The sequence below is a fragment of the Leptosomus discolor genome, chromosome 4 (genome assembly GCF_034619465.1).
Source record: "Leptosomus discolor isolate bLepDis1 chromosome 4, bLepDis1.hap2, whole genome shotgun sequence".
In the NCBI taxonomy this organism is placed as follows: domain Eukaryota; kingdom Metazoa; phylum Chordata; class Aves; order Leptosomiformes; family Leptosomidae; genus Leptosomus; species Leptosomus discolor.
The window spans coordinates 4,072,931-4,098,744 of NC_141394.1; the positions used below are offsets into that span (position 1 = coordinate 4,072,931).

The 25,814-nt window shown below is 39.4% G+C and overlaps 1 protein-coding gene across 1 annotated transcript in view; it reads right to left on the bottom strand.

The window, feature by feature from the left end:
* Positions 1-25,814, bottom strand: part of INTU (inturned planar cell polarity protein) — a 43,054-nt gene that overhangs the window by 11,628 nt on the left and 5,612 nt on the right. Inside the window, exons 3-8 of the mRNA XM_086464370.1 lie at positions 16,224-16,309; positions 10,177-10,380; positions 5,369-5,487; positions 2,696-2,785; positions 2,067-2,144; positions 1,065-1,254 (exon numbers count right to left, since the gene is read on the bottom strand). Coding sequence (XP_086320496.1) covers positions 1,065-1,254; positions 2,067-2,144; positions 2,696-2,785; positions 5,369-5,487; positions 10,177-10,380; positions 16,224-16,309 — 767 coding nt within the window. The remainder of the gene's footprint in view (positions 1-1,064; positions 1,255-2,066; positions 2,145-2,695; positions 2,786-5,368; positions 5,488-10,176; positions 10,381-16,223; positions 16,310-25,814) is intronic.

Consider the following 25,814-nt stretch of genomic DNA (forward strand, 5'->3'; position numbering starts at 1 on the left):
TTCTTTGAAACTGTAAAACTTCTCTGCTTGTGTGCCTGCTGAACCCACTGTTCGGCATAAAGGAGATGTCACTCTTACTTTCTGCATGCTTTAAACCTGAGGGCTACAGACTACCCCTTGAAGGCTGGAGACCACTCTGAGATCTGGCAAGCTATTGCATCCAACTGGGATATTAGCAAAATCTTTTTCACGATGGATTTAAGTTTTTGTCTCTATGGAAATCGCCAAACTTTCTCACGCATTGTCTTTGTTCTACTGAAATGGCTGTAAGCTTGCTTATTTCTCTAACTGTTGGTTAATCTAAGTTTACTAAGAATACTTTCCTTTAAAAAACATGGTACTAGCCATGGAAGTTCGTGACATAACGTGCTACTTAGTGAAAAGAACCTAAACCCCATCATTACAAACTTCTTGGGCTGTATTAACAGGCTGCCTCTAATTGAAATCCAGCCAATTTTTCAAACAGAGAAGTGTCAGCGAGGCTGTTGGCAGTTGACAACTAACAAGTCTCTCAGCTTTTCCCTAGTTAAAATTTAAATGGCTTTCTGGCCAACAAAGAACTGACATTTTTAGTTTTATATTCCTTACAGAACATAAAGATCTTCACCGAAGCTTAACTGGAAATTTCATCTTCTGCAACAACAAAACTTTTCTGCAAAACGTGGAAGATCTAAGACAATTTTGGAAAGCGATGTCTGTACCGTAAATGTGAACGACTTTGTTTTCTAAATCCCTTAAAAACCTGCAGTTTTACAAGAAAGAAACCACTTGCAAGTTCAACTGGAGAACAAAGTCTCACAGAGTCTCTCTACAGAAACTTGAGAGAAAAGAAAACGCACGAAGGATAAAAAAGAATTGATCACCAAATAGTGCAAGGAAAAAACGTCTTTATTTCCCACATAGGAAAAAATATGCGAGAGCAGAGTTTGCAAACTTAAATAAAGGATTCTGTAGGAAAATAGGTGGTCTGGGAAGGGCAAAGCACTTGCTAGACAATAACAGCAGAAGATACTGGCATCGATTTTCCAGCCTCTGTTTCTAGAGAGATCTGAAAATGACATTACCTTGATCTCCTGCGGCAACGTCAGCCAGCGCAAGCCTGGGAGACTGTCTAAGAATAACGTGCTGCAGGTATCGTCGTGTTGAGCGCTGGGGCTGCTGTTGGACTTGAGTCTTGCAGGCTGAAGCGCACGCTGGAAGAACAGGTTGAAAAAATGATCCAGGCGAGAAACATTTTCCACCTGGCAAAAAGCACTGAACAAACATGAACTCCAAGTTAGAATAACATCGAGCAACTTGTAGCTTGTTTAGATAACCCTCTGTGCTGCAGAAGTCTCTTTACAGCACGATACTACGTTTGGATTTTTTTTTTTTTTTTTTAAACATTATTTTTAAACATGGAAAAAGCCACTAGGCTAATACCCAGGCAGTACCTACAAACAAAGAGAAAACTAAAGCAGTATAGTACGATAGGAGATGTCCTGGGGCAACTTAAGGTGAGACAATGAACAGCTTCATCCTTTCGGAAATTAAGATTATTCTTTCTCTTTCCCTAGGGCGTACGCACTTAAACCCTGAATGTAACGCAAGCACATGACTAGCCCACCTTGGCAATTTTATTTAGGTTACAGTCAGATTCAAAATTTTCTGGGTGATTTCCAAATGCAGAGAAAGACAGTCCCTGTGCCAAATGAAGCTGAGAAGTCTGGAGTGTTTATTAAAAATATAACACTGATTCATAGGTACCTTTCACAGACAGTGCTTTAACACAAGGGAAAACATTTGCAGAGTGCTGTTGACATCCACAGTGACTGAGATTATGCGAATGATTTAACCTAATCAAGGATGAAACTTTCTGAAGTAACAAAGACTGTTTAAAGAGTCTGACTAGTGTTCGGCGTGAAACAAAAAGGCAGGAAGAACAGAATTCTGGTTTTGGTGCAAGTCTAAAGGAACACGCAAAGAAATTCAATGTAAACATTAAAATTAATGCTACTAGCTGTCTTTTCAGTCAGCAGCAATGAAAAATCAGTGACTGAAAAGAAAATACTTCTGAAAGCACTCACCTGTCCAAAGAACTGTACATAAATCTCAAGGTCCTGACAACATCTTCAATCATATTCCTCAGCTGAGAAAGTGGCACACTGAAAAAGAAAAATTCAGACACACAGCTATGTTTGTAGCACCTTTACTATGAATAAGCGTGGGCATCTTCTGAAGAGCTCTGTTCTTAACTAGTGACACAGTGCCAACAAACAACTCTTCATTGGACTGTACGAGAGATTTCCATGGTGACAGACAGCAGTGGTAAAGCTGGGGGGGAGGGAAGAAGTCCTCCTAGAACACATAAATATGGAATGTTACTGCTGTTTTTCAGTAGTCTCTCGCTAATCAGGACTTGACTTCACTAAACACTCAAAATTACCGTTTTCTAGCCTAGCCATACTGCTGAGATCTAAGGAGACCTTATTCCCTTTAGCAGAAATGAAAAAGAAACAGTAACAATGGATATACACAAGATGCAAGGTCCATCAGAAAAGTGGGATCACAGGTACAGAAACTACTTATAGTGAAAAAAGTACATTGTAAGCCCTCCCTTTCTTGCTTTTTTTGATAGAAGAGTACAACTTGAGGACACTTAACAGGAAACTGAATAAAATAAAACAGAGAACAAAGCGTTTTATTTGAAACTCACTTTTCTTCAGGAAGGCCAATTACAAGCAACTTCTCAGATTCTTTCCAGTAAACAACTTGAACCAGTTTTCCACATAAGAAAAGGGAAGAACTAGAAAAATTGAAGCAGAAGTACTTCTGTTAAGACTATGAAGTTATAAAGACCACATTACAGGCCAGAATGATTTATATGTGTTTTATATGCAAAGTCTTATGCTCATGTATAATCACATGGATTCAACTGGGCTAGGTAACTATATTAATTATTACAGAACTCAAAGACTCTCTGATTTCTGTTCCACACAGATCACAGCAGTAGGAACAACGTTTTTAAGTACACAAATATAAAGGATCAACAATCGCTACAGAAGCACCACAGTCATCTTCTGAATGACTCAGAGGCCCTTTAAAGCCCTTCCTGCCTGGCTTTGAATACAGGCAACCTAGAAGATGAATGCTGTTTCAAATCACAGTGAGGTAACCGGAGATACTAATGAAGGTTCTCCACATAGTAGTCACTCACAAAATCATTTAAAAAGGCTCCACACATGTTTTGAAAACAAGCCCAAGAGGTATGTGAACGTATTACCTGAGTGACAAACATAAGCTGGAACTCTCATGCTATCCCCCTGTATAAAAAAATTGCTGTACAAAGCTCAGCAACCCCAGAAAGACAGCAAGGACTTTCCTTTGAACCATAGTGTGGATTAGAACACAAAACAGGATTAGACCCCATGTTCTAATTAGCAATAAACCATACGTTACGCACCAGGTTATCACATTAAATGTACTGGTTGCTGCTAAAATGAAGGTCTGTAAATATCTCGAACACTAAATTTATAGCAAAACTCCAACTGTTCTACTATCAGGTTAGAAATTTTAAATAACAAGATAACACTGCTGCAAAGTGAAAAAAGGCTAACTTCAGTTTAAGCTTGAAAGGTTCAATAATTTATTTTTTAGGATATGTTTCTATGATTAACTTGCTTCACCGATTCACTCATACTGTAAAATTGATGGTACTGAATAAATCAATAGTGTCATTTCATTCGCTGAGAAATACCTTCGTATTTCCACAGGTCACCAGAAAATTTTCATCCTTCATGTAACTAAAAGTGCTTTCCAAGCCAAACCAGTTATATATTTATAATGCAATTAACTGCAAAGAAATAAACATCCCCCCTCACAAAAGATACACAATACATGTGCAGACGCAATAACCGTAATTTGCTCTCCTGACAGAAAAAGCTTCATGGGAGTGCTGGGGATTATCTGTTATATTTTTGAAGAGATGAGACAGTCCACAGAGACCAGCAGAAGTGCTTCTGTATTTTTAGAACTCAAAAATGGGAAAGGGAGAACCTTAACGGGAAAGGTGAATCTACGTTACGATGGATTTCTGTATTGCTTTTCTGAAGATCATCAAACAAGTGACTGATTTGTCTTTTGGGTGTTTGAAAGTCTAGATATGTCCAAAAATGCTTCTATATGGGAGAATTGCCATTAATAATGCAAAAGCATTTAAGAGGAGTGAACATGCCTCGGTGCTAACTGATGTGACACCGCATTAAAATACTGGCATATACAAAAGATCAAAAGCCCGTGTTTGATACCTGCTGCTAAAGGAGTCAATCCACAATCCTATCGATCACTACATCAGTAACGTGACTTTAGTAACTTATTAACTAGAAAGTTGTAAGCGTGGTTAAAGCCCAGCGTTAAAACTTCTTACTCAGAATTGCAGGATACCAACAAGTCTGAGAAACAAAATGAATTAAAAGGAACAAATCAAAACAAAAGTAAACTAACCAGTATTAATTTTCTGGTTAAGCAAAAATGTTCAAAAGCACTTCAAGAACTACTTTTAAGGAAAAATCTATCGGTGGAAACCCCAACTTAAATATATATTAACGAGGCTTTTTGCCTTCTGAGGAATTCCTTATTATTGCCAGTGCTGTTCACTAATGCGCTGCCACTTGCACTCGGTATTCCTGGGCCTGAAATCCCACCTCCATCTGGCTTTTTCACACCCATCCAGGTCTGGTGTCTAACACACAAGGCACTGATGTGCACAAGAGAATCTTCCCCGAGCCCCCAGTTCTGATTATTCCATCAGAAAATATCTACCTTTAAAATTCAATAATCTCTTGACTTATCTTCCCCCACCCCTATGCTGCTCCAAAAACTCAGGAGTCATTTCTATTAGACTTCTTATGAGAGTTCTGGTCTGTGGGCACCAAATTTTTCAGGTGTTGCAAGTTGAATGTGAAATAAAATTCATTTAGAAGTAGCAGGCACTCATGAGTTTAGCTGAATGACTTTTTTTTTTTTTTAAATTTTTAAAAATTTGATTGAAGCTGTTGTAGAATTTCCAGTCTGTCCTAGTACAGTGCCACAGAATCCCAATTTAGATCAGGACGTTTTAAGAGATCTAAAAAGGGATCTAAAAACAATTTCACTGAACTAAAAATCCTAGTTGTGGCCACCCATGACACAGAAATTCCCTCAAATCAATGTACACCCAGGCCGAGCAGGCCAACTTCAGGCACCCTGTTCTAGTTCACCTGTTAGGCAGTAACGTTTTGAGTCACTCGTGGTTTCTCTACAACTTGATGCAAGAGCCACCTGGGTTCTTCTGTACACATATGCGTGAAATAATACAAGTAACAATACGTGACATTTCAAATACTTTTACCTGATAATCTGGGTACCCGTAACACTTTCCAGTATGTCAGATAGCGTGAGAAATATCCCTCTCACACTTTTCAGTTTTTGGGATGCTTCTGATATGGGGTACTGATAAAGAATTTCTTGCTGTGAAGAAAGTTGGCTGTTAGTTAAGCAAAGCAAAACCAAAATCAAAAACCCAACCAAACAAAGAAAAAAACAAAACAAAACAGGCCCACAGAAAACATGACAATTTTTTTTCCTGGCATCATTTTTTTTTTAAAAAAAAAAAACATGAAAGCTTTTATCCCACACTTTCACATGGTATCAAAACAAGCAGCGGTCTGCACAGGCATACTGAAAAGTTCTAAAATGCACATGAACGTTTCTGACAGGTTTAACTTATCTGTTTTATAGTAAAGTAGGACTTATTGAGAAACATATAAAGAAACATAAAATGACAAACAGTATGGCCACTGCATTTTACAGCTTAAAGTAAATAAATCTGATTCCAAGAGACAGCTACTATTTGGATGGTTCTTTCAATATGTAAACTGTGATTTAAATCATTATCAAACATACAGCTCTCTAACACCAACAATGAGGATATGAAAACCCCAATCTCTCTATATAACCCTACTTAACTGCTTTACATGGACAGCACAAAACGTGACTGAGGGATACACTCAAATAGCACAGACACCATTAACAATTCTATCGCGAAACCGCTGACCATCTGCGTCAGCATACTCTTAAAGAAGTCAACTTGAAGCTGAAGATGACGAGAGGTAAATATTTGTGACTTACTCTTCTTTTTCCAATCAGTTCTTTAAAATACATTTTTTATGTAAGCATTTTCAAAAATTTTATATTAATTATTTCAGCAACCATAAAAACGTAGTAATAAGCAAACATCCGATTCCCCCACTTTTATTGCTTTCTGCCGAATCACGACGGGCCAGAAATAATGCATTTAATATTAAGTATATCCAATGCAAAAAGTACAGTAAATTGTCTTTCTACACAAACAAAAGAAACACAGACATTATTAACTTCCCTATTTATGTCACTAAGCACATCCAGCCAGTACCAATACCCGTTAGAAACTTTTCCTTCATCATGATTAAAAGAATGTAAAGTTTCATTACAGAAGGACCTGGCAAACTCTTCATTCTTATCCAATTTAATTAGCTCTATTTTCAAATACTCATTAGTGACAAGGATTTTTTTCTTGAATCAATCCCTCAGCTGGAAAAAAACCCCTGCCATTTTCTAATTACAACACTACAAAGGGCTAGAAAGAGCCTTTTTTTTTCCTCCTCACTATGACCTGGGGCCCCCTACACCAAATTATTTTGAGAATTATCTGTACACTTTCCCAGGGAAAGAAAAGACAACTGTAACAAAAGGTCATAGCTGTATCACATACATATATATACATGTATGTATGTTAATGAGTTAGGAAGGCTCAGCACATACCACCACACAAGATCAGCTGTCTGCAAAGCAAGGCAAAAGTTCATAAGCCAATGACAATGAAATTAATAAACGAGAAGTAGCTCATTTCTTACCAAGTGTAAACCCTCCCTCAAACCCCAAACCCGGACAGACCATCTGAACTACTGGCTTATCAAAATTTTTCATTTTTATTTGACTAATTTTTCAAACTAAGCCTAAATAACATAAAAAAAAAAAAAAATTAGCGCAGCCTTGACCATGTAAGAAATGGCTAAAAGATCTTGTGTCAAAATGGTGCTGACCAGCTAAAAACCTATAATCTTCAAACCCAGTGCACTAATAATAGAGGCTTTAAGCTGCATCTTACATAAAATTAGAAAAGAAACAGTAGATGAAAGACAACTATGAATTCTTCAAGATTAATTCAGAAAGTATAGCAACAGGGAGAAATGCTCCAGGAATTACAAGGCAGCGGCAGCAGGAACCAAACCATCTTAACAGCTACTGCCTAATACCTGCTTTGCAAGTGTGCTGAACACATGCTTCCAGTAACACTGCCACGTAAGAGGAACGTGAACAGCGCTCCTCTGAGGACACGGTATCACCAAAACCAGTTCACACGACGAACGATGTTACAGCTGCACGCTGGTACAAATAACGTACGTTACAACCCTAACACCTACCTTGAACGAAAAAACATAAAGACAAGAGCAACCTTACTCACTGCGACCATTATCAAACGGGACACTCCCCACATGCATGCACGCATCCTACGTGATTTCTAATACTACTTCCCTTGGTAGTTGAGTAGATAGAGCTTACAAGCCTGAGAGCTCGTTAATTCTATTTTTGGGTGCCAAAAGCTCACGAGTGGAAGAATCAGTTCCTAGTTCTAGTTGCCACTGTTTACATGGATGTGACCTGCATACCACGCCTCCTTTGGAGATGGGCAAAGCAGCTGAGGAAAGGATCACTACATCTTTATTGTGCAATATGGCATAGGTGTATAATAATTTCACTGCTCATTTGAAGTACGACTGTAAACTGAATTGGGAACAGCACACCTACAGGATAAATGTCGCTTACTGTTCACCAAATGAAATTAAAGACAAAGGCCCTGAGGAAGGCGGCATTCTTCTGTTAGAAAATGTTATAAAGAGCTTGATTACACCAGCAAAGCATCTCTCAACATCAGAGACTATTTGGGGCCGCGTAACTGCCAAGACTTCTCAGGAAACAATTCTTCCATGGTATGAAGGGAGAACAAGGGCATTACAATCCCTCTTTTACATCTGCTCAATGTTCAGGGTTAATCCTGTTTCTTGGGAGAGTATAAATAAATAGTGGGGCAAGAAAGCAGCACTCCATTTATTCTGAAGTACAGGAATTGCAATTAGGCATTTGCATATCTATTCACCTACCAACAGAGGGGCCAGAGGCCCTGAAATAAATTTTTGGTTTAATATTTCATAAAGTTCACGTAAGTGACCAAAAAACCACTGGTCTTTAAGTCTACAGCAATTTCCACAGCTGTTCTGTCCACATAACGCAGCAGTCTTGGACAACAACTTACAACTGAAGAAAAAAAAGAACGATTTGCAATATGTAAGTGAACTTTGATAAAGCCTCTTAAGTTTATTTAATTCACAGTTAAATGAGCTTTTTTATTATAGGAAAATAGCAAAGCAGAAAAATACTGCAGTGTCAGTCTCCAGGTGGGAAAGAGAGGACGGAATGACCTTGCCTAGTTGCAATGCTATTAAAAAAAGAAAAAAAAAAAAAATTGTAAGAGACGCTTGGATAAACTAATTTCTGCTGAAGGTGCCTCCCATGAACAGATGTAGTGTCTTTACCAGGATTGGAGAGAACTGCAAACCAAAGCTTACAGAGTTCCTATCTTCCTGTAATACACAATCAAGCATACATTACTTAAAAAATATTATGTTAAAAGAGCAGGATTTATATTGCAAAGCAAGTACTCCAGAGTAACGAAGTACTGGATTTATGGTTGCCTAATAAGCCTTAATTAGACACACTCATCTGTCCATCTTGTCCTCTGCACAAGACAGGCATCTTTCAGAAAAAATGTAATACTTGAGACAGCGTCATGCTGCGTGCGTACAAAAGGGGTGAATTAAAGTTGCACAAGTCGCCATCAATCTGTCATTTCCTAGCTTTCAAGCACTTGACTCTGCAAACTGCACAGTATTTTTTCCATGGTACTATGATATCATGTAATTTTCCAGGGTTCTCCTCCCCAGCCCTGTCTCTAGAAAATAAAATTCAACTCCATTATGTGTAGTTGTAACACTTTTGTCTCTATTACACATCACCAACAGAGCTGTACAGACTTCTATCAGTTGCAAAATAGCACCAAAAAAACCATGGAGACACCTCAGGGAAGGGATGGAGCACTGACTGGATCTCTGGATTAATTCCAGGGGAGAGAAAGCAAAATGTCTTTCTTCTGCTCCCCCCTCCGTCACTGTCCTGCCATCCCGGTCCCTGGAGACCGACAAAACTTGTGCTTCAGTTGCTGTCTCCGTATCACAGATCATGTAGATCACTGGGGCACTACGCTAAATCCAAGGAGAATTTCCAGAAGGGGAGAAGAGTCTTTTTCCAAATGTCTGTTCCTAACAAGTCCACTTTGTCCATTTGTCATTTTCAGCTCAGGCAAGAGGCCAAACTCGGCTCTCCACACTGTTCCGTGTCCTCCCTGCATTGAGTGGGGTGTTTGTAGCTATGGCTACATCATGGACAACATCTACCCAAACTTATAGTGGGTTATACGTACCCTGAGGAACACAAAAAGGAAAGAGATGTGAAAGGAAGCTGTACGGGACAAAGAAAAAGTGCTTCAGTAGCTCAAAACCGATGCCGAAGCAAGCATCAGCAGTTGATTGCAAACAGCAGACAAGCCAGAGCCCTTGAAGAAAAGGCACATTAGCATTTCAAAACAGGAGGAGCTAGACAGGCTGTCCATGTGGACTGCTAACAGCTCCCGCTGGGGAAAATTTTCAGAACTAGGCAGATTTCGCAGTTCAAGTTTGAGAACTGTACTGAAAACATCACAGCGAGCATCTGAGAGCAAACTTCTGCTTTCTCTGTTAACACCTCTACCCTGCTCTTTACGTTCAGCAGCACTGGAGGGATTTCAAGTCCGATTAGAGTTTGTCAGCAGTGATGCTACCTTTTTTTTCCTGGCATTTCAGGCCTTATTTCTGCCAAAACGGGCATTTTACAGCCTACTCAAAATGATTAGCAAGTTTTTAGTCTTTTTTTTTTTTTTTTTTTCCCCTTTTACATCCAAAGCCATAGCAGTTGCTGTTGTCAGTTGTTACCTTTCATCTTCAGTTCATTTAGTCAGCCACATACCTCATCCTTAGATGTCTCAGAGTCCAGTTTCGTGGCGAGGAACATAACAATATGAGGCACATCTTGCAAAGCCTGTTGAAGGTCCGTACTATCTTCTCCCCACAAGAGCCGAACCAGATTGTTCATACTTGACTGTGCCCGTTTATACCTTTGCTGAGAAGTTTCTTCAGGCTCAAATATTGATGTTTCAAATGTAAGTTTAACCTATTAAGATAATTAATTACTGTGAAAATGAGACCGTACTTTCAATTACATTCTAATATCAGGTGAAAAAGATGCAGTTTGAGCCCTTTAAGAGATTAAGTTTTCTTAGCTTTACTGACAAAAGATGTAAGCATAAAAAAATTCCTGCTGCTTCAAGAAAACCAATTATATATGCAGCATGACATAGCCATCTATTATTAGGGACAAAGCCTGCTATTACATGCTCTGTGAACCATGTGAGTAAGCATGTGGTTTGGTGTGTTTTCATACTTAATTCTTACGGTTTTGAGAACGGAAAAATATACTTACTGCTCTGGGTTTGTTTGAACACAAAACCTATTACCATGCTTTTGAAACACACACAGTATTTGACTTCTTTCACAATGTCAGCACTTTCATAAGTATATTTCCTCACGGCTCTTTCGTGAGCATTTCTTTGCCGTTTTGAGTGCACTGACAGGTACATCTGCACAGGAAAATCAATTTACATTTGACTGCAAAAGTCTGTTAATTTGTAACACCCAGTAGGAATTCTTTCCATCTGCCAACACTTCCACTATGTTAACTCTTCTTTTTTTTTTTTAAACTGTAAAGTCAGCAAATAAGAGTTTTGTTGCCGTATTTAACAATTGTACACAACTAGCAGGAAGCTTAAAAATTGTTTACACCACTTGCTGCGCCATGTCTTCAGGAAAAAAAAAAAGCATAAACAGAATATTCTCTCAAAAATAAAAGTTTAGATGATCAAGCTTTACTCTGTCAAAAAATTACATGATGTTTACTGTTCTGTATTTCTGAAATAAAGTAAACCCCAGGAATTTTAGAATAAATGTATACTTCCTGGCTCACAAGCAAGATAAAAATCCAAGCTGTGCAGAAATATGTTTCACAATTTGCCTTACAGACCTCCTTTTTAGGAGCACTGCCTTACAAAAATGATGTTTGTTAGCTGTTCCAGCAGTGATGAAAGAGTAATTTATTTTTTTTTGGTGAACAAACACTTCATCCTAAGTATGCAAGAAGGATATGTGAGAAATAGCTCTTGACTGAGCATGAAATTGTAATTTCTGGGGAGAATAAATTGATTTATTTTCTCGGATGATACCTTAGTTTTCACCATAGATCTATTTTCAGCCACTTTGAACAATTTGGATTAAGTAGGCACACTCTCAGTTCCCTCTCTCACATGTTTTTACTCAAGATTGTTTGTCGGCCTTAAAGTATCCTTAAGGTGCCTATTGACTGGGAAGTTCTAAACACAATAGATCACACCATATCCTGCTTCTCCTTCAAGTCAGTGACAGTTTAGCCTCATGATTGATGCAGCAAAAAAAGCTTGTCTTTTCCCAGTTGCAATGCATTTGAGAAGCCCAGGCAGAGGTCATTTATACATTTAAGTATAGATAATTTACGTTTTTGTAATCGTATATGTGTATATGCATGCTTAAAGAGAGGAGTGCCAGCAAGAAATAACGATGCTCTAAAACACCCACTGCCTGTCCAACTAGATCAGAGACTTCTCTCTGCCATCAGCGGCTCTTCCAGCTACAACAGTATACCACTGGCTGCCGCCTTCCCATGCCACTCGACTCTCTCCCAATGCTTCTTGTTAATCGTTTCCTCTCCTATTTTGGCTGCTATCAGCTTTTCTTTCTCTCTTCCCATTCCCTGGCACAGCATTGCGCTCAATCCTGCTCTCCTGCCGCGTGCTACGACTTTCTTTTCTGACAGTAACTCATCCCTAGCGCTCTCATCATTGCAGTTTCGATTCATTACGCTGCATGTCAACAGGACTCGAGGAGCAGCAACACCCAGCTAAGCAGCAGTGGCTTTTTAAGAGGCAGTAACTTGATTGTTCACAGTTTTATAGAGGTATGTTTTCTGCTCCGGCATTCTGTGACTCAGTTCTCTTTCTCCGTCACGCCATCTGCATGCATTTCAGAAGATTTTCCTCATACCCTGTTTAACTTCTTGCAGATTTCCTCAAGGCTCAATAGTTCTTTCCCTTAACTTCTATTACATCTTGTCCACGGACACTTATTTATGACACTTAGGCGACAGTCTCTACGCTGATGACGCACACGCTGCAGTCCAGCTTTTCGTCTCTCAGTTTAAAAAAGCCACACACTCAATCTGTCTTGTCTTGGAGACACAACCACATGGCCCCTTCAAGCAAGAGTTCAAAACAAATTGGGCCAAACAGAACTTTAACTCTCCCTCCTCCTGTAGGCACCCACGCTGCCTCCCACATCGCTGCGGGCAATACCACACCGCTCAGATGTGAAGTCCCTGTGCTTCAGGAAAGCTCTCCTCCACAGTGGGACTGCAAGTTCCCTCCCAAATCTTGAGAAGTCGTGGAGGTCAGGAGACGTGCCTGAAGACTGAGGGAGGCCTAATGTCACTTCTATCTACAAGAAGGGTTCCAGGGAGGACCTGGGTCACTATAGACCCATTAGCCTCACATCAATCCCTGGACAATTATGGAGCAAATCCTCCTGGGGACTAGCACAAGTCAACTGAAGCATGTGTTTGGGAAAAGCCAAGAAAGTATTAGTATTCCACTCTATAAATACATAGCACGCACGTATAACAGTCCTCAAAAGGAATTTAATCCCACTGCAAGAAGGCGCTGATGAAGGTCACAGTAACGGCAAACTATGAAGTACATAGATGGGGATTTTTCCACAGAAAGATGTGACAGAAGTGGAACATGACAGAGTTCTCCGAAGGTACGATATGAAGAATAAGACACGGACATAACTGCTCCTCATAACACAGGAACCTAGGGGTATGAAATGCACTTAATCAGATGGCAGTTTGAAAACCAACAAAAATGAACGTAATACCAGTCAGTTATGGAAATCACTGCTACAGGGTGCTGTGGAGGTCAAAGGAATTTTAAGACCTAGATTAAAAAAGCAGAAGGTACAAACTGTATGTGATCCAACAAGTCCCTAACTGCTGCGAAAGTATGACAGGAAGGTCACTCTGTATTTAATCGGTTTCTTAATACTCTTCACTTAGATATTTGTCTGTGTAAGAAAGAGAAAACATAGCTGTTGTACCACTGGAATGACCCAGAAAGGCATGCTCTCTGTTGGTCTGCAAGAGAGCTGTACATTTCAGAATATGGACTTTATTATAGACAGAGCTGGTGGCACTGCCTGCCTTTTAAGAGCGCCTGCCATTTCCTCTTGCAAGTCTCTGTTTTCCATGCGCTTATGGTTTGCAGAAACTCAACATTTCAGGCTGAAATTTCTGATACCGAATGTCTGCCTCAGGCTGAATAATTTTAGAAAGCTGCAGGTAAAATAGTTCTGCAACTTCCAAGTATCAGAGTAAGGAGAAGTATATTCTTTTAGCATATCTTCCCCTTCCTATTCTGTCTTCTCTGTCTTGTGGTGCCAGGAAACAGCAGCTATTTTGACGACAGAAATGTAAAATTGAACAGACTGCAGAATATAACTTCATCATACTGTCTCAGGGAATGCTTTGGCCTGTCACAGTCACTGACTGCTATAGAACTTCTAAATGAGATGTCCAACGCTTTAATCGGAATTGGGACTTTATCTTATTAGGTGACATGCAAGGATCCAAACACAAACAGTTCTGCCATTAAAAAAACAAACAAAAACCCAAACCAATTAACAATTTCGCTTGTGGAACAGCTGTCTTGATCACTAACTCTCAGAAACAACAACCCTCTGTTTCTTCAGCAGCATGAGCACACTGCTCTACACCGCAAAAGCCCCAGAACTCTGTATTTAAATTCTCCACTGGTCTATTTCAGCAATCACTCTTCTGACTTGACTCAAACGGCCCAGTAAAAAAGGAGTAATTGCACTTTAATAAAAGCCTTTGGAAGGCCAACATGACACACAGTTATACATTTCAAGTAATCGCTGTCTGCTTGACGGATTTACTGACAATGTAAACATTAATGTTGCATTAAAAGTAACTCCTATATAAAGGGTTGCGTTGCATTTTAGCAACAAGTAATACGTATACTCTAATCTAGCAAGGATACAATTAAATAAACTATATAATCTCTGCTTTTTTAATCATTCTGTATTTAATAACAGTTACAGCAACTCCATATTTGGTCAGAGACAGGCAAGACAAGGGTTTTCTACCATGGAGTTCTGCCAAAACCTGACCACAGCTCTGGTAGCTTAGGCAAGCTTCATACTGTCAGATCTCTTGGAAAGCTTCCCAAACTGACATACTAGCACTCAATCCTACTGCAGTTGCAGATGTAGTTCTACAGGCACTTACGCTGCAGAAGTTAAAAACAGAAGCACGTTCAACAAAACCTAAAATTTCCAGTTCTTTTTATCTCTGGACAGTAAAACATTTCTATTATTACCACCTCGTATATTCTACCTGAAAAAAAAAACTACCTAGAGGTTGCAGACATCCTGTAAGATACTGTAATTTTAACATGCACCATCGCATATCTTTAAGTTGCTATTTTTGCTTTGTCTTCCTGTTCACCAGGAAGTGGATTTCAGCAGAATAACTCAAAATACTTAATTTTACACTACTAATATCCTAGGTAATTAACACTCTTCTGGTTTAATTCTGAAATAGCTATCTAATTCTTTATTAGTTATTTAATTGTTCATTATAGCTCCAATTATTACTCAGCTAGAGGAGAAGACATATGCAGTAAGTTTGGGGGGAAGAAATATTATTCATCAGGTCAGTGACTGGGGGGGGGGTGTGTTTGTATCAGCTTTTATGATTGACTTCTATCAATCTTCATCACTGTTCAGTTGTGAAAAATCGTAAAAGTATTTAACCTAAAAGCTCTTAAATACCCAAGAATTTATTTTTCTATTTAAATATGAAAGTGGTATCAACTTCTCCATTTAAATGCTCTTAAATATCTTTAATAGCACTACTTGTTAATTCAGGCTTCTTTTTACTCTCTTGTGGTTTGAGTCTCTTTTATACTGACAAAGAGATAATTGTTTTATTTAAGTATTTCCATAAAAATTATTACCGTTTTAAGAACAGTAACTGACAAAAAAACGCCACTACTGTTCTGTGGTTGGCATATTTATTTTTAAGCTGGACATCAGCATCTTGCTTCATACATGCCGCTGACAGATTGCACATCTCCAGCCCTATTACCCACCAGGAGCAAGGCATCCATACATTACATGCCCCGTCCTTTGTGTGCTGAGAGCAGAGCGTTCAAAGTAGCAGCTCTCAAAGCCACCATACTTGCCATCTTTGCCTGTAACTACAACCATCGCTGGTTAAAAGTCTGTGCAGGTCTCAAAAGATTTACTTTCCTACATTCAACAAGTAGTAATTGATTTTGATGCAAATGGTAACATAATAATGAAGCTGTTTTCTGAGCAGGAAAAGTAATAAAACTTGATTTTTCACGTATGTATGTGCTAGTTCTCATAGAGAAACATGAATACTCAGAATCCTGCAAGCACAGAATACCTTGATTCTCACAAAAAAAAAAAAAATCAGGTGTTATGGTTAGTCTAAACCTACAAGTGTGCTGCTACCTCCTGCACAGTGTGGCATGTAGTTTCTGATTCTGGCTGATGACAGAGTATGTAACAGCTGGACTGTGCCTAATGTCCCTTAACGGGGACACGGGCTTGAGTCACTTCCTTGCACCTATTTTTCACAAAACTTACCAGAATTTAACTCTGAAATTTGTACTCTTAAGTTTGACTGAAGTCAGCAATGTGTTCAAAAAGTAAATGAGGAAGTTCTAAGAAAAAGACCACGCAAGTTCTGTTGCCTCAGGAAAAAAAGGCTAGAAACAATATTAATTTTTACAGAGGATGTTTCGAATAAGTGTTTAACTACTGTACCTGCATAGGACCTGGAATGCAAGACAAAACCCTTTCTATGTTTTCAGAATTCACATCAACATCATTTACAGCAACTAGAGCATCTCCTGGAGATAGAACAGACAAAAGCATGAGAAAGTTAGATGGTTTCACACCACAATACAAAGCCAAACAGTGTTTTGTCTTAAAAAATAATGTAACATACAGCGGTCATAAATGTCTTTTTATTACATTTTCTACATGCAACGTTTACCTTGTTCAGAAATATTAATCTATTACCTCAATGCTCTTCAGGCCTACTGCCACATTGTGTCATTTTACAAAAACAACTGTCAAAGCCTCTCCTGTCCATCCAGGCTTATATCACTCTTGTGACTTGATCAGAAACCCACCAACTTCGCCAATCAAGTTATGGCCAAGAATTAAGTTTTTTCTCCCTCTGAAACCACCTCTGTTAACTCGCCAGTCCTTCCCCACTGCTACCTCCATTGGGTAACCACCACCATTTCCAAAAGCACTCCAAAACTCGGTCTTCCTGTAGCAGCTCACAAGTTGTAGGCCATCACTTACACCAAAGGTTTCACGTGTTGGCTGAGCCTAACTGCAGGAGAAGGCCACCACCCCTGAGCCCCTTCTTTGAAGCAGTCCTGGCAGTTACCGCATGTATTACTAACTCAGCTTAGCTCACTAAATTGACAGAAACCCATTCAATCTTCCTCATTTCATCCCTACACCTCCTTTGTCTCTCAAGCCACATCACGATTTAGTCCTTTCTCTTCTTTTCCATGCCTCGCCCCCTGCTGTCGCTTCTTATTCTGCCCTCTCCATGCTTTTACCTGCCTAAAGACATCTTGCATTTTCTAAATCCGAGACTCTTCCCATTACTGGAAATGGGGAGAAAACCCCAGAATCCCAAAGAAAAAGTCTTTAACTGCACATAGAAAAGGTTTGAAAAATTAAAGGCACTAGTTATGAAAGCAAACAGACCTGAAATAGAGCTTACAAACTTAAAAGTCTCATTAAAGTTTAAAGTACAAACATCAAACTAGGATTTCTATCTGAAGTGAGGGAAAATATTCCAGAGAAGTATCCCACTAATAATTAGTTGGTAACCTCTGTCTCATCCCCCTCAAAAAGATGCATGTTTAACCAGGGAATGTGTAAGGCTAAGAGACCAGCGAAAAAAAATCACCTGTGAAGTTAGAAAACATAAAGCTAAAATAACATCAAAAGATAAAACCACTTAGACCCGTCAAAAGGAACAGAAATTGAAAAGTAACAATAGAAGGTTTTTTAGCCATTCACCTACTTTCAAAAATATATAAAAAACCAGAAGCAGCAGTAAGAAAAGGATACATATTAACGATATTTCAGGAATGATAGTGGGAGATGAAATCAACCAAAAGATTTGATTGCTTAAGCTGGCAACTTAGAAAGTCAGTCCAACATTTAAGGTCAGATTTTAGGTTGAACCCAAGTCAGAAAAACTCTCACTAAAAGGACAGTCCTTCATGGTTTCTCTAATGTCAACACCCAAAGTTAGAAGGACTTTTCAGTGTAGAAGAAACGCTGTATCACAGAGAAGAAACCAGTAAGTATTCCTGGAATAACAGGAATGTAATGGAATTAAATAGTGTATTAATTCTCAAGAAGGTAGCCAAGTAACACAAAATGTGCAAGAGAAACAATGCCTGGATGCAGTAGGAAAGGCATTTCTTTTGAACACAGTGCTTCTTACAATTCTATTCACCTGTGCCCAAGAAAAAAATCAAATCCCATGAGGCCAGACACGTAGAAGTGATCCTGCAGTGACCACGGGCAACGGAGAACCCGTTTACGTTGGCTAAAGACGAGGCGAGTAAAGGCTAGGCGTGAAAGCAGCTACAGCAGAAATCAGAAGGTTCTGTAATCTCAAAACAGAGAATTTCTAAAAAGCTTTCCAATAGCTATCTAGGGCAAAATACCCAAGATGAGGCAACATCAATTTATGAAAAGAACTATACAAAGTGACTGCCAGTGGCACCAGGACCTAGGACTTGATGGTTCATTAGGTCCTTTCCAGAGCCAATATTCAACTCCAGAGTAACAAAACGGGCCTTATTTTCTACTTGATTTTCTTTGGTGTCACTTCCAGCTGTCTCTACTTTCTGTCCTATCAGATGAAAAACTTGATTAGTTTCCAGCTAGTATCTTCCGTCTGTAGAAAGGGAAATAAAGGAAACGAGCTTCTTACTGAACGTTGAAGGTGACTTGATTCCAAGGTCATTCTTATGCCTTACAGGAGTGAACTAAAAATACCAAGAGCTGCTCTTGAAAGAGCAAACTGATAATCAAGCCTCATTTCACTTGAGTTCGCAAAGACTCCCTTAAAAAGTACCTCCGCATCCTCTCCAAGATTATTAATATCAGCATTACAGGAGTGTAACAGGCAATATTGAGACACTGAATAAATAACCGAAAACAAGAAAAAAAAAGGACTCAGGTACTCTGTTTTCTTTCTAACTAGGTACTCTTGAGCTTTGTTGTCGAAGGAAATGAGGCTTCTACAACTGCAGCTCTCTCCCTAACCTCTGTGTTTCTTGATGCACAGCACAGTGAAGTTTTAGCTTATCAAATCTTCAACACAACAATAATTCAAAGACAGGAAAGTTGGAAATTAAACAGCATTTAAAAACAACTCAGTAAGTCCATGCCAGAGCCCCAGGACTTGAAAATTAGTAATCAAAAGCAGAGCACCCAGGCTACTCTAATATGACAAGAAATTATAATCAGAATTACTGTGTTCCTTCTAGAAGAACAGTGGATTAAAGGTCATCATTCACAAACACAGGAGAAAGCATAAATTGCCCTTGTAGTCATCCGAAGCACTGTTTAAACAAGAGGTGTTTGTGTTCTCTTTGTTCTACTAGAGACCTTAACGAATTCTGATGTAAAGACAGCAGACGAGCTGCACGCATGTTGTGAAGACACATGCACCTTAGCACTTAAAGGAATATTTCTGAACCCAGGGTGGAATGTACAAAGGCACTTTGAAAGGAGAAGATCCATCCGTATTTACATGTTATATACTCCAAGTGTTTTATTTCTTCAATGCCTAATGTACTTATGTAAAACTTTCATTGCAGCAGTAAATATTTATTCCATTCACTTTGTAAAAGCGTAATCACATACCACAAGTGGAAAGCTTTCCAGAAGACACAGCCAAAGCAGTCCTGTAAGGCTGCCTTCATTTTGCCAGAAAATGCTGTATCACTGTTAAAGAACTGCAATGGAGATGCACAACTGAGGAAATCCACATTTACCAGTACGGATGTTCCAGATTTGGGGGCGGGGGCGCTTGTGTTTTTTCCTTCTTTTCTTTTTGCCAAACACAACAGCATTCAAAGAATAGAGACTATCAAGTAATGGAATGAAAGACACCACTGGCACAATAGGAAGTATGTAAAATTATGAACACAGGCTATCTTAAAGCAGAACGTGACCACAAGATGATCTACCCAGTGTGATAATTAAGGCCAGCAAAAGAATTTATATACGCAAGTGTTCCTTCGTTAGAGCTTCACCTGCACAGTTTCTTCGACAATTTGTTTCCTCCCCTTCAGCAGTGTGAAAACCTTAACGGAAAGCGAGACTGACTTACGTCTTCAGACGTTAAGTCTGGGAAAAAAATAGCCCAAATGTTTAAAGTTGAATCTCATTTCACCTGCTTAATGCTTAATCAATTTAGGTTAAATGAAATAAAAAGGGTAAATGGTGCTTGCAGTTGTTTTAAGTTGATCTAAGTTGACGGTCCGCAGAGTTCCCAGACTAAAACGCTGCTGAATTTCAGATGGAGAAAGACGTTTCACTAGCAGACAGAAAAATGTCGTACAGATGGTCCTGCAAATACATTTTTCAATCATTTTTGTGCTCTATGAACTGGGTGAAACCCCCTTCTGGCTGACTTTTCTTAAGTACAGAGATCAAAGTGAACGTTTTCCTTTTTGCTGAAGTAGTCATATATACTTACGTAGACAAGAAGCAGACATTTGCATGAAATATTATTCATAAATAAACCAGATATAACGTATGTAAAATTTTGCCCCCCCCCCTTTTTTTTTTAGCTTTTGCAACAAGAGAGCTGTATACAAAAATCTTACTGGATGACCCTGTGTAGAATAGCACTTGACCTGCTCTTACTGGCTTGCAATTCTACCAGCAACGAGATCACTATTGTCTGTCACGGAAGTCACCAGCAGGTATGTTAAAAGATAAAAGAACATCAGGACAAAGTCTCACTCCGTTCCATTTTTAGAGACACGCTGAGCAACTGCAATACAGGAAATAAATTTTCTTCAGGCAGCTCCAGGATATCAGACCTTGAGTCAATAAATTTATCTCTAGAAAAATACACGTCCTTCTCTTTAAGGAATAAAGTAAGCTTTTTTTTTATATCCCATAATACTGAATAATGAAGAGCTCCATCACTTATTATAATAACATTCTCACTCCACAAAGAAACTATAAGACGTCCATCTGTTTTCTCCACGATGCCAAGCAGAACTGAATTTTCCTAGTGTGATGGAACAGAGAGAGAAGAGAGGCAGGAATTCTTTCCTATTTTCTTTGTTCTGTCTTTCCATCTCCCCATTGGAAAACACTTCTCGCATCCAGTCAGCAGCAGCTCAGGACAGTGTATATTGATCGCCGACACCTAGTTTGCACATAGCTGGTGAAATTGTTCCTGCTTTTTTAAAGACAAAGGTTAGAAAAGTCTTCGGGACTTCTGGCATCCCTAAAATGTTTATTTCAGAACTGCCTATCACTTTGCCACATGAGGCACAGGACTATTACTTCTGTTAAATATCCATCCCCTAGAGATAAACCTGCAAGCACCGCTTCTAAAAGTTAATCTTCTTTGCATTAAGCCAGGGGACACTGATGGATAAGTGAGAACTACTTCCATACTGTGATGGGAAGTGAACATTTTTGGCTGAATTAAAATCAGAACCACGTTGTTCACATGGCAGAGGACTGAGGACATTTTTTTTTCATGAAATCCTGATATTTAGTTTCCTCTGTTCTTGGTAATGACTCGGTGGAAGTACTTATAAATGTTCACATACTCCTTTCCAAAAAAGGCAAAGTATGGGACACATTCTACTGAAGAAAGCCAGATCAATTACTTGCTTTATATGTTAGCAGACTGCTTTTACCCAAACCAATGCTGTTCTACTTCAAGAGGAGATTAAAAGAACATAAACGACATCCCAAACTCCACAGTGAGAACACAGCAAAGCTTGCGCAAGCTCTGCCTTTCTATCCTGCGTGCCCAACATCTCTACTTTGGAGAGCCTGTTCACCAAGCACACCATATATGGTGATTCCTCGTGAAAATCTCCAACTCTCGCAGGATTTTGGTCCTTTCAAGGACATTTTTCTGACAGGACTCTTCGTTCCATGCTCTGCAAATGACAAAACCAGCATTTACTTTGATTGTTGGAAGAGGACTACTGCAAGTTGCTTAATTTTTGTAAATGGATTACTGTTTTAAACCACCAGTCTACGCTACAGAAATCTAATCGATCTACTTGGCTCTCTAGCAAAGGCCTTGTCTACCAGAACTTCAGAACTCCAACAGCAATATCTGCATTTTTACTATTAAAATGAGCAAAGAGTACTACGTAAACATTTCTCTACTCAGGGAAAGCAAACAAATAGCCCTCTTGCACAACATCAACAGAGTGAATATATTAGACACCCACAGAAAACCATTTGTCAGTAAACGGGGTTGGGATCTGGACCTTTTGACTGAAGCTTGCAACAGCAGCCTGCATCTTTCGCACACTGGTTCAAAACGGGGTTATTATAGCTCATCTTTACTATCATCAAAAACTAATCTCTGGCCCTAAGTGGTTTTCACAGTTTTTTGACAATTGTACCTACTGATCAAGTAAAAGAATTCATGCAAACCATTCAGATATTCCATGATGAGAGCAGTAAGAACAGAAAATAATTTCAAGGAGGGTAACAATAGTACAGCCTGCTAGTGAAAAAAAGCTTTCCTGTATTTTCAGTGTCGTTGGAAGTACTTTTCCATTTGTATTATAGTAGAGACGATGATCACCAGCATTTATAAGAAGTATCCCCTGCTGTGAATCGGACAGGTTTCAATTTGAAGGGGAGGGAGGGCATCAAATTATAATGGCATTTCCTAGCACAACCCCTATTTGCCTGGATCTGAAAGTGAATATTTAGTGGAGCTTTTTATCTTTCAAGATGTGCTAAAAGGCGAGACGAGAAAGTTTTACATAGCAGACCAAGCTTTGCATATTGTTAACAACGAGCTCAAGCAAGAAAAAAGTTTTGCCAAAAACACAAAACCCACTTAAAAAACATAAGATAAAAGCAACTGCATTTCATCTTAGCCAAAATGAAAGCGACAGCAAGAATTTAAAAATCAATGAAGGCTTTTTTTGTTTGGTAAATTTTAGATGGATGCTGAACCGCTAAATATATTCTTTAAAAAAAAGATAAATTAACTGATAAACAACACATGGATAGAGTGGCATCTTTTTAGAGTTACAAAGCAGTGGGGATTTTAGCTTGCAAAAAACTGTTGTATTTACGTTCATATGGTCAGCGCCTGCATTCTACTTGGTTAATAAAGTACAGCAACAAGACTTACGACTTCCATATGCAATCTTGAAAAAAAAATAAAATTAAAGTGTAGCACACAAATAATAAACAGATGTTTTGAGTGTTCAAAGCTGTAAGGGATACGTATTTCAGAATAAACTGAAGAAGCCACCTGAGGCAAGTGATTGTTTAGGAGGGAAAAAGCAGTTACTTCTACTAAAAAAATGTTAAAGCAATAACAACTTGTAACTGTTCAGAGTGAAAAAAAAAAATGAAGCGTTTAGTCTCCCTTACAATTCAACCTCAGTAGCCATTTCAGTAGCTACCATACTGACAAATTAACTAATTTGCCAATGAAAATACAAAGTAATCAGTAACTTGATTATTATTTAACATACTACAAACCCAAGTCTTGGGGAATATAGTCTGGAGAGCTCAAATTTTAAATAAGATGCGAGAGGTAGAACACTATCAGACCTAACTGGCAGGATTTCGGCAGCAGGGTGCTGCAGGAGCATCCCGCATGGCAGGAGGTCACGAGCCGCCTTGCGCTGCTCCCAGCCAGCTCTGAACCTGGTCTAAGTAACTCACCACGTCCCAAAACATTCCCTGGCCAGGGGAGCCACGGCACCTCTGCCCAAACGTAGTTAAGGAAGGGCAGCAGCCGCTAGGGCAAGGGTTGTAGCCCACGGAGGGGACCTGAAGGGCTGTGGCCTGCGGAGGAGTCATGCTGCAGCAGAGGAAAACATCCCACACAACGCCACCCGTCACCTCACCAAACGAGCTGGGCTCTGTGGTGTCGATGTGCAGTAAAAACAAGGGTACCTGAGACTGGGAAAGGGGAGAAGAGGTGTTCGGTTGAAGCTGAGCCTGGAGAAGGCAGGGAAAAAGGCATTTTCTTAATTGTTTGGGGTTTTGTTTTCATCTTCTCAGTACCCAAAACGGTGATCTGAAGTTTTATGTTAACTGGCAAAAAGATTAAATTCAGTAACAACTCCCTGAGTCAAGGTTGTTTGCCTGCGACGTGCGTTGCAAACTGGTCACCAGAGGACCGTGCTATGTCATTTTAAAGCTTGTCTTTTACAAGGAAAATACACCTAGTGTTTGCTTCCCAAAAGACTGCTACAAAAAAATGGCCTGCACCACTGAAGGCTATTGAAATATTAAAAGGCAAAACAGGAACAGGTGAATATCTACGCACGTGCCAGTCGATGAAGACGAACAAAATTACAACCAAACCAGCCAGCAGGCAGCATGCTATACTGACCGGGTATTCCTCATGTGGGATGGCTCAGGAAGCTGCTAACTTTTGTGCAAATACTTCAGTTCTGGACTGACCACAGAAATATTCTTTACTGACTGTTTCCACAACACACAACGGGATTCCTAAAACTTACTTTGAACGACAACAACAAGCAAAGTTCTGCTGTATTTTTCTTAAACTTTCTGTCCTGTGAGGGTCTGAGGAAGATATCTGCTGAACTACACTCGCTTCTAAATCAGGCTTCGGGTGTACGCCATCGCTATCCCATCCTCTCGTGTGCCACGTGGAAAAAGTAAACCGAACGGCTTTTTGACTGGAACAAAAGTGTTTTTACTGTATATTCTTTATGCAGACAGCACTGAAACCTGAGCATCTAATTTATGCAAAGCATCCCTATTTCTAGACACCAGATAAAAATTCCAGAGTACTCAGTGTTCACTATAGATATATAATTTTAAAGTATTTTTATATGAAAATTATACATTCTATACTGTTGGCACAGAACACCGCTCATTTTCCCAGTTAAGAGCTGAATAATTACAGTATGCTTCAAAGTATTTGTTTCCAATGTGCAAAAACAAGGCAATATTGGTTGACGATAGCCTAGGACACATTAAACTGCCAGACTCTTTAGATTAATCTAAATGTTCTTCTATCTGAAACAAAACAAAAACCCCACAGTCTTTGTCCTCACTAGCTCTGGGAAGCAGCAAGTATTGCAGATAAAGTACCACCTCCATTTAGAAGGTTAGCTTTATCTCCTGGATCTGGGATTTGCCTACACTGTTCTGACTTCACACCTGCCCTTACAAACATGCCGTTAGATATGAATTGTGTGTCCCCAAATTAACTTAGAGGTTATAAATACCCACTCTTACGTTAATTAGATTAAAAACCATTAAGCAGATCAAGCTGAAACTCACCCCCTCCTCCCCCTCTTCTTGACTCATCAGCTCTTTCGGGTAAAATTTGAAAGCTATCCAGTTTTCCCTCTGGAGTATTCTTTAGCATCCCTACCAAAAACACGTGCTAGAAGAATCAGCTAGTCAAAGCACGATTTGCCTTTTTTTACATACACAACACCGGAATTTCAAAAGCACTCATGCTGACTTTGTGGGATTTGTGCTACTATACTATTATTAAGGTTTTCACGATCCTCTAACCAACATCGTATCTTTGCTTTCTCCCTACGAGGGACCAGCTTCAAGGGTAATTAAACAACCTTCCACCCGTGACAGATGCAGCCTAGCTGCCTCACAGTTACTGTGTCTGAGGTTGGGGTCTCGTGAGCGCCGAGCCCTTTTAACGGCCTCTAGATGCTGGACGTAGGATTGTTTCTGCTCCGTCACTACAGCCACAGAAGTTCCTTCCCCTCCACTGTTCACGCTTGGGTGCTTGTCAGACCTTCTGTGACCCAGGTTTAACTTACTACACCAGCAAAAACCAGACAGGCAGTTTTTCTTCTGGGTTAGTTTTCTGCCAGGTTATTTAGTTGCATCAGCTCATGGAAGTATCTGACAAGAGCCAAACCAACACAAAGGAGAGCTGCTCTACTGGCTCACTGCCTCTCCAAACTGCAGCCCCACTACGTATTTGGAGGCTGCCTGATCACAACTGCTGAAGCAGCTGTAATACTCGCTAAACAGAAGAATATCCAAACAAGGCCGTGCAGAAAGTTTGTAACACAAATATATCTTACTCAGTACTTTTTGCCTCATTTTTATGGTACA